An 8,950-nucleotide genomic window follows, 5' to 3' on the forward strand; every position below is an offset into this window, starting at 1 on the left:
AAAAAAAAAAGAGAAAAAAAGGGGGAGAGCCGGCCAATCCCCAATGGTGGGGCGGCTTAGAGGCAAAGCTGCCTTTATCCTCCTGATAGGAGGTGATAGGAGAAAGAGATTGCCGATCCGCAAAGGTGGGGATGGCTTAAAGGTAAAGCTGCCTTTTTCCTCCTGATGGGAGGGATACTCCTGATAGAAGAAAGGGATTGCTGATGCCCTCCTGATGGGAGGGATACTCACGAACTCTGCACGTTCCAGGAGCCGCACGTTCGGGCGCCAGCTGCAGGGCGGCTCGGGCCAGCTGCAGGAGGCTCGGGCCAGCTGCGGGAGGCTCTCCCTTTGCTCACGGTCACCGGTCCACAAAGGCAGGGAGAGCAGAAGCAGCGAACGGGGTCAGAACGGCCAGTGGGTGCTGATGGAAGACAGCTCTTCCGGGGAAACTGATCACAGGCTGATCACAGGTGCAGTGAAACAGCAGTGATACAGCTCCAGACACAGTGAAAACAGCTCCAGGCACAGTGAAAACAGCTCCGTTTATTAGTGGGAAAACTAGGGAATTTATAGTGTGGAGGCAGTAGCAAAAGCCTCAGTTGATAGGTGCTCATAGTATGCTTTATTTACATGTGACAGTGGGCTCCTATCTTCCAGACTATCAGACAATGCCTGATTATCATATAGAAAAAACCTGGGAGTAGTTTTTACTCCAGGTAACTATGCCAAAGGTCATGTTTCAGATAAGGCATCTGTGTTTGGCGGCACTTCAAGGTGAGCCAGGAAGAGAGCAGAAGGCCCCCTGCTGGAAAGGGGAGTTTTTCCATTTGGCACCAAGCCCCTCAGGGCTATCCGGACATGGAGAACCTACAACCCTAACAGCAGGGTTTCCCAACACATATGGACTCTTAAAAAATTATATTGACCCCATTAATCTTTGGTTATACTTTCCTCTTGGGTGTTTAAGACCCTACAGTTGGCCCAAATAAACCAATTTATTTTTACTCTTAAGACTGTTTGAGGATTTGTTCCTCAGGGGATACATGGGCTCCTTTCTTTTACCAGTTCTGTCTATGTGAAGATAAGTCAAAGGTCTTGTTTGACCATTGGCTGGCTTCGCTTGGAAGCATGGAGGAAATTATTCCTCTGTGTTGACTCTCCTTTTTGTAAACTGGACACTGGTTCAAGTCCATTTGATGGGGGTCTCCATGGCCTCCTTGATCAAGAGGTCAGGTGACTCACCACCTTTACAGGACATTTTGAGAGATGCTCACAGTCCCCAGGACTGATCTCTAGGCCCAGAAATCCCCACTGCTTCCTTGTATTCCTTGAGAACTGTCCTTTGAGTATTTATTATATATACTAACATATTACAAATGAGTACATTTTGTGTCTGTTCTCTGCAGAAGACTTTTTAAGGTGACAATACATTTTAAAGACTTTAAAAAAATCAACCTATGTAATTGACAGTTATCTTTTATTTTGTGATGAAAAACAACTTGATACTACTATGCACATTTTGAGCATTTAATTCTGAAAAATAACCTACTTGTAGTTTTAGAGTGACAGCAGAATTAACATTTCTGAGAGGATAAAAATGAAATCATTTGATGTTGTCAAAGGTCTCTTGGAAAGCCAGGTGTGGTAACAGCCCTATAATCCCAGCAGGAGGCAAGGCAGGAAGATCTTTTGAAACAAGACTCAAGGTCCAAGATCACCCTGAGCTATACAGCATAACTGTCTCCAAAAAGCCAAACCAATCCAAATCAAACCAAAATTACCTCTGGGCAAAACTTAAGCTCTAAATAAGGAAGACAGTTTAAGCCAGTGGTTCTCAAACATTTGAATCACATGCAGGTTTGAAGAAAAATCTCTGATGAGGCTACATCCCAGACCAATTCAACATGAATGCCCAGGCGTAGGGCCCAGATTTATTTTTAAATCTCTAAATAGCTCTTGTTACAAGCAGCCAAGTTTTATAAGTCAATAGTTTTAGATAAATATTTAATAATGTAGATGTTAAACTAATCAACAGGCCCATTAATTAATTTAGAAGATATTTTGCCTTTCAAATCACTTGGAACCAGTTAGAAAAATAATTACTATATACCTTGTAGCAAAAACTGTAATGTACTACAAGGACCTAAGTCAAAACTTAAAGCTGAACTAGGACAAGGGCTGTTTTGCATATTTTCAGTGACCATATTTTACCAATTATTAGTAATGTTAGAAACTACAGTGGCTGTAAATATTGTTTTTAATTTTATTTATTTTTTTAACTTTATATGTATGACTGTATTGTCTGCATGTATGTGAGTGCATCTGTGTTGTGCAATGCTGCAGAGGTCAGAAGAGGGCTTTGGATTCCTCTGGAACTGGAGTTAAGTCTTATTTTCATGAAAGCAAATTTAAAATGCAGATACTAAGTATTCCTGACAACATCTGCCTCTGAAGATTTATAATCCTATTTCTTGCACGAGTTCTCCAGTGATACAAAGACTTCAGCTAGAAGAGGACATAGGAGAAAATAACTGCTAAACAGCTTCAAATTCGTGGAAGTAGAGGAGATGGCAGTGGTGATCAGATACCTCTCCATACTCAAATACATTGGAGAATTTTTTGAGCAACTCATGGTTTTAATGGGCTCTGATAACCACAAAACCTATGTGAGATACAAATAGAGTTTGTTTTTATTCTTACAGGAAAGAAGAAAAAGAAGCATTCCAAAAATGTTCATATTCCCACAGCCACATGTAGGAGAACCACAGTAAGGAGGAGTCCCAAGATAACGTAAGGACACAACTGCTGTGAATTCAAAAGGCATAAACAAAACCACAGAAATGTGTGCACCTAATTTTATATTTTGCAACTGTTAACAGAAGACTTTAAAGTTTGAAATTTAGTAACTTGCTCTACCCTCACCATGTAGCAGAATCAGTGACAATCTTTTAAACAATACAAAGGGATAAACATGACCAGGTTATTAGGTTAAGGGTTACAATTCTTATTTACTTGCATGGCTGTGACATGAGTGTCTCAACACCTTCAGGGTATAAACAGCTTACCTAGGCAAAACACGCCACAGGGGAATGGTCTATGTAGCCTGTATTTCATTCCATCTAAGCTGCTAGTTGTAAGAGCCTGATTCCAGAATGTCACAATGGCAACTGATGGCTGCTGGAAGGGGCAAGACTTTTGGTAGGCTCTAATGGATGGATCCACACTGAAGGACATTTGGAGACACAAATTAAGACTCTAGAGGCTATATATATATATATATACACACACACACATATATATATATATATATATATATGGCCTATAGAGTCTTAATTTGTGTCTCCAAATGTCCTTCAGAATGGATGTGTGTGTGTGTGTGTGTATTAACTGAGTACATTAAATGGAGTAGGGGCAAAAAGAGAGGTAGGGACAGGGGAGGGGGATCTATATACCATCAAATTAATAATGTATGAAAATCACAAAAATTCAATTGAAAAAAGAAAAAAATGTCACAACATGAAAAAGTTTCAGGATCAATAAAATATGACATTTTGCTTCGAAAACAAAATATGAGAGGGATGGGAATATGTGAGTACTACATGCATTTATTCGTTAGACAAGAGACACTAATCTTGATGCTTAATTTTTCTTATTTCCATAATTACTATGGCAAAAAAATAAATGTGAGAACATTACAGTTATTTTGTAATTAAACTTTTTATTATTTTCTTCTTTACAGAAACAATAATCTGAACACACCTTCAACAACCAAACTGTCTATAAACAGAAAGCTTGCTTTATAAATTAGGCTCTATTTTTGTACTATCATTAAAATACTGTCTTGGTAAAAATAAATAGATAACAACAAAAAATTATTTCCATATTTGCTATCATACTCTACAAGTATGTCTGCCTTTGTAGTTTTTTATAGGATAAAAAACAAATTGAAAGAGAACAGGCATAAATAATTATGCCACTGCTAAGGATGTTGAAGTTCTCCACAAACACATAGCAGACACAGATACACGATTGTTCCTGAAGGATAACTGGAACTCATGATACAGATAGCATTCTATGCAGTACCATATTTTGTATTTTCCACATCTAACCAAGAGGTTTGTTAAGTCAAAAAACAAACAAGCGTTAAGATATATTGACCATCTTGCTCCCATGTGTGACAGAATGGTATTAATACATTTTTTTAATTCTTTATTTTCTTGCTAATACTTCTAAGGTTTTGGCATTTTACACTCAGTTTCCATTGGCCCCTTCTGAGAGTATCCGGGATGGTTCAGTAAATTTCACAGTGAATAAGTAAAACAGGGCTGGTGTAGGTACCAGAGCCAAAAGGGGTAGATCCTGCTCGAGTTTGTCCACTCTGGAAATGGAGATTATCCCATAAGCATGAAGTAGCCAGTGGCTGAAGAGAACAATAAGTCTTTTCTTCCTGACCAGAAGATCATAGCAGTTCTGTGTCATTGTATAAAAAAAGAAAAGAGAAACACAATTACAAAGCTGAATCATCCAGGGAACCCATTTACACACTAAGTCACGGCCTGGGAATCAGAATGCTTGAGCTTAAAAGGAGAGAACCACCGAGTCTGGCCACCACCTCACTGATGAGGAAACAAAGCTTCCTGTGGTCACAAAGTGTCAACAGCAGCACTAGAGCTGCTGTCTCCTAAGTCCTGATCTACATCACCATTCATTCCTGGAACAGCAGTTTCTTCTCAGAGATATGAACTAGAGGAGAATTCCACATTATGAGTTCTCCCTGTCCAGATCCACTGTGGCTCCCCAACCCTCTCCTCACCCTCTAACAGTCCCAGTGTCTGCTGCCTCAACACATGGAAGAACAGAACGACTCAAGTCTCTGACTTCCTTTTAATCTTTAATGATGTGCCATAATATGGAAAATGGGAAGGATCAAATTAATATAGATACTACAGGGTGAAAACACCCAAATTAAAAAAAAAATTTTTTTTAAGGCAGGGGCCTGGAGAGATGTCTCAGTAGTTAAGAGCACTGGCTGCTTTTGCAGAAGACTTGGGTTTGGTTCCTAGCACCCACATGGTGGCTATCAACCATCTGTAACTCCAGTTTCAGGGAATCCAACGCCTTCTTTTAGCCTTCTCAGGCATTGCATGACCTGGGTGCATTTATATACATGCAGACAGAACACTCATATACATGAAATAAAAACAAAAACAAACTAAGAATAAAACAGAGGTGGAAATGGAATACCTAATTACATAAGGCTCTGTGAAGTGTTACCAGTGTAATATGAACTTTAAAATTAGTTGTCCATGCACTAAAGCATTTTTATGTATCTCAAAACATCAATGCCCTTTAACATGTCAATAACTGAAGGTTTGCTTTGTGAGTAAATTATGCGAAATGATTTTTTCTTCATCATGCTGTGATAAGAGTGCCTGACTACTTCATAATTCACTAATTTCCCAGGATATACAATGTAGCTCATAAAATTAACTAACAAGGTATAAGCTACAGAGTGGCATCATCTAGCCAGGACCACTGACCAATCAGTGTACCTTACCATATAAACTATCCTATTCAGTTGTCAAATTTTATCAAACAAACCCCTAAAACTTGAACAAAGGAAAACAGATTTTCTACCTCTATTTCCGAAGCAGACATGTACACAGCCAGAGTAACCAAAGATAACACTAATATAATGTATGGGAAAGCGTAATCTGAAAGACAAACATCAACGCTGTGTTAGAAATGAACAAATTAATCCATCAAATAAATTCAAACAGTTCAATTCTTCCTATCACTGAATCCTTTCTCATCTAGGTCTGCGAGATTTGCATCCCACCATCCTTAGATATGACTGGCAACCGTAGTAAATATTTTCTGCATAGTAAACATTTTTGGCCTTCTAGGTCAGTCTCTGTCTCAACTATCCAGTACACAGTTGCAGTGGGAAAGCAGCCATAGTAATATGTAAATGAATGGCCATGCCTCTGTTCCAATAAAACTTTAAAGACAGTAAAATTTAATTTCTAATAGCTTTCATATAATAAGTATGCCTTTTGAACTTTTTCTCAACCGCTTAGAAATGTAAAAATCTATCCTCAGTCCACCTTTGAGGAGCTAAGGGATTCATTGAAAACAATTAGCTTCTCTCTCCTTTGTGTCCAGAATGGCACTAGTGGTAGGTACCAAAGAGACCTGAGGAAACAGTTACTCCGTTTTCTGTGTTTTATGGTCCAGCAAGGGAACTTTGGTTGAGAAAGGCTTTTTATAAAGCACAGTATCCAACATCTCTGGAATCCTGCAGTGTATTCAGAAGCTTCCTACTTTGTTCACTCAGCTATCAAGAACATGCTTTATCTCCTAGTAGTATGTTTAAGCCTTCTAACAACAACTTTTTTCTTATTTTTCTAAGGCAGAATCCAATCTAAAGAGCTGCTAAATGGTAATTTTAAAATTAAAAATTGACTGAAATTATCTTTACTGCATACAAAGCTTTGCATAAGGGACCTTAGACACTAAGACAATAGTAAACATTATACATCGTCATTTCCATCTATTGTATGCAAAGCCATTTTTTAAAATTTTATGCTCAAATTCTGAAACTCTTGCAATTCTGTTATCAATTTCAAATGCAAACGCTTTCTGAACAGAAGTCAGTTTTGATTAGCTGCCATCAATTTCTTGGGAAACTCTTTCATTCTGTTTTTATAACATTATGTTTAAGCAAAAATATATACTAAAGCTTCCTTTCAAATATCAAAGGACGATTTTAAATAAAAAGTTGCAAAATTCAGTTCAGTGGAAGCACTGTTGTTATAAATATTAGCAAATATATTTCACTGACTTTAGTCATCAAACTTACACAAGAGACCCCCACCAACTGCCTGTAGCACAGTTAGAATCGGGAAGAAGTAAAGTGCGGCATAGATACTCTTGAACCGGTCAGACTTCCCTAGTCCACATGCAATCTTCTTCACCAGAAGAGGTCGGAGCAGCATCATTAACAACAAGCAGAATGCATAATAGATAAATACAATGGTGTACCTACAAAATAAGGCATTATAGTATCAAAACATGCTCCCAACATTTTAATCCTGGATGTTGTTAAATCAAAGACTTGATTAACTTGATCAGCATTAAACAAGCCTTGAAGTCTCTTAAATAAACACCTACAACTGAATTACCTTTTTAGCTGATATAGTTAGCATGCTTGGACTCTGCATCCCATGATTTTATAATGCTATTCATTTGTATCAAACGTGAATTCACAAACAGATACAATTCTAGATAATTTATTTATCACCACTAGAGTTTAAAGGACAATAGTTTTTTTAAATGTTTTATTTATTATTTTTATTTTATGTGTATGAGTGTATTGCCTGCATGTGTATAACTGCACCCGTGTCTTGCAGTGCCCATGGATTTCAGAAGACGTTGGATTACCCCAGAACTGGAGTTACGGATGGTTGTTAGCTACCATGTGGGTGCTGGGAATCGAACCCGGGTCCTCTGCAAGAGCAGTCAGTGCTCTTAACCACTGAGCCATCTCTCCAGCCCCGAATCTGACTTAATTTTAAATGAAGTATATATCTTATTCAAACATGATATTCAGTTAGTGCTTAAGTTTCTAAATATAACTAGGTCAAATTCTACAAGTTCTTAGGACAGGACATGACAGGAAAGCACTTGAAGCTGAGTTATAGCTCTAGAGTCAATAAATCAACAGGACATTATTAGTTTTATGAAGCATAGTTATATACATATATATAAAATAAATATTTTGAGGGGCTGGAGAGATGGCTCAGCAGTTAAGAACACTGGTGGTTCTTGCAGAAGACCCATTCAAATCCCAGCACCCACATGGTAGTTAACAACTGTCCGTAACTCTAGTTCCAGGGGATCCGACAGCTTCTTCTATCTTCTACAGCACTACACGACACGGGTGCACTTACCTACATGCAGGCAATACACGCATACACGTAAATAAAAATAAAAAATAAAATTTAAAATAATAATTTGAAGGACTTAAAGGTTGCCAGTAGAAAAGATTTTCATATTCTACATCTGGATCTTGTCTTGAAAATCACTTCGTATGTGGTGTGTGTGTGTGTGTGTGTGTGTGTGTGTGTGTATGCATGTTCATGTATTTGACAATATATTATTAAAATTTTTATCAAAGGGACTGGAGAGATGGTTCAGTGGTTAAGAGCACTTGCTGTTCTTGCAGAAGACCTAAGTTTGGTTCCCAGGACACATATTGGGCAGCATACAACCACCTAGAACTCCAGTCCCAGAGGATGTGACACCTTCTTCTGTACTCCAAGGGCACTGCACTTACAACATGCACATTCCCAGACACACATGTATACATAATTAAAAAGAAATCTTAAAAAATGATCAAGGGGCTAGAGAGATGGCTCAGTAGTAAATAACACTTCCTGCTCTTGCAGAGAACCTGGGTTCAGTTCCCAGCACCACATGGCAGCTCACTGCAGCCCCTAACTAGTTCTAAGGGATCCTACACCCCCTTCTAGCCTCTAAAGGCAACAGGCATATACATGGTGCACATACATGCAAGGAAACGCTCAAACACATAAAGTAAAAGAAAATCTTTGGGGAAAAAACACATTATGAAACGGAAACCTGCCACAAAGATGACACAAAGTAATGACTTTTCTATCATATCTTTGGGAACCAAGAAAAACATATTGGAAGAAATACCAACAATTAAAAGAAACTCTAAAAATGGAATAGTATGGTATAATGTACAGAATCTTATGAATTTGCTTTTTTAAAATGTAACATTCAGGGCTGGCAAGATGGTTCAGCAGGTAAAGATGATTGCCACCAAGCCTGATGACTTATGTTCATTCCCTGGGACCCACATGGTAAAGGGAGAAAACTGATTACTGCAAGTTGCCTTCAGAGAGAGAGAGAGAGAGAGAGAGAGAGAGAGAGAGAGAGAGAG

General features: G+C 38.3%; 2 protein-coding genes across 2 annotated transcripts in view; one reads left to right on the plus strand and one right to left on the minus strand.

Annotated features, from left to right (window-relative positions):
* Ccdc175 (coiled-coil domain containing 175) overlaps nt 1-3,209 on the plus strand; it is an 81,724-nt gene extending 78,515 nt beyond the window's left edge. Inside the window, exon 20 of the mRNA XM_029566687.1 lies at nt 2,685-3,209. Coding sequence (XP_029422547.1) covers nt 2,685-2,776 — 92 coding nt within the window. The 3' untranslated portion in view covers nt 2,777-3,209. The remainder of the gene's footprint in view (nt 1-2,684) is intronic.
* A 474-nt stretch (nt 3,210-3,683) lies between these two features.
* The window catches only part of Jkamp (JNK1/MAPK8 associated membrane protein), an 11,325-nt gene continuing 6,058 nt past the window's right edge, over nt 3,684-8,950 (minus strand). The window contains exons 4-6 of the mRNA XM_008839499.3: nt 6,845-7,026; nt 5,620-5,696; nt 3,684-4,452 (exon numbers count right to left, since the gene is read on the minus strand). Coding sequence (XP_008837721.1) covers nt 4,234-4,452; nt 5,620-5,696; nt 6,845-7,026 — 478 coding nt within the window. The 3' untranslated portion in view covers nt 3,684-4,233. The remainder of the gene's footprint in view (nt 4,453-5,619; nt 5,697-6,844; nt 7,027-8,950) is intronic.

This window comes from Nannospalax galili, unplaced genomic scaffold (genome assembly GCF_000622305.1).
Source record: "Nannospalax galili isolate Female #2095 unplaced genomic scaffold, S.galili_v1.0 scaffold336, whole genome shotgun sequence".
Taxonomy (NCBI): domain Eukaryota; kingdom Metazoa; phylum Chordata; class Mammalia; order Rodentia; family Spalacidae; genus Nannospalax; species Nannospalax galili.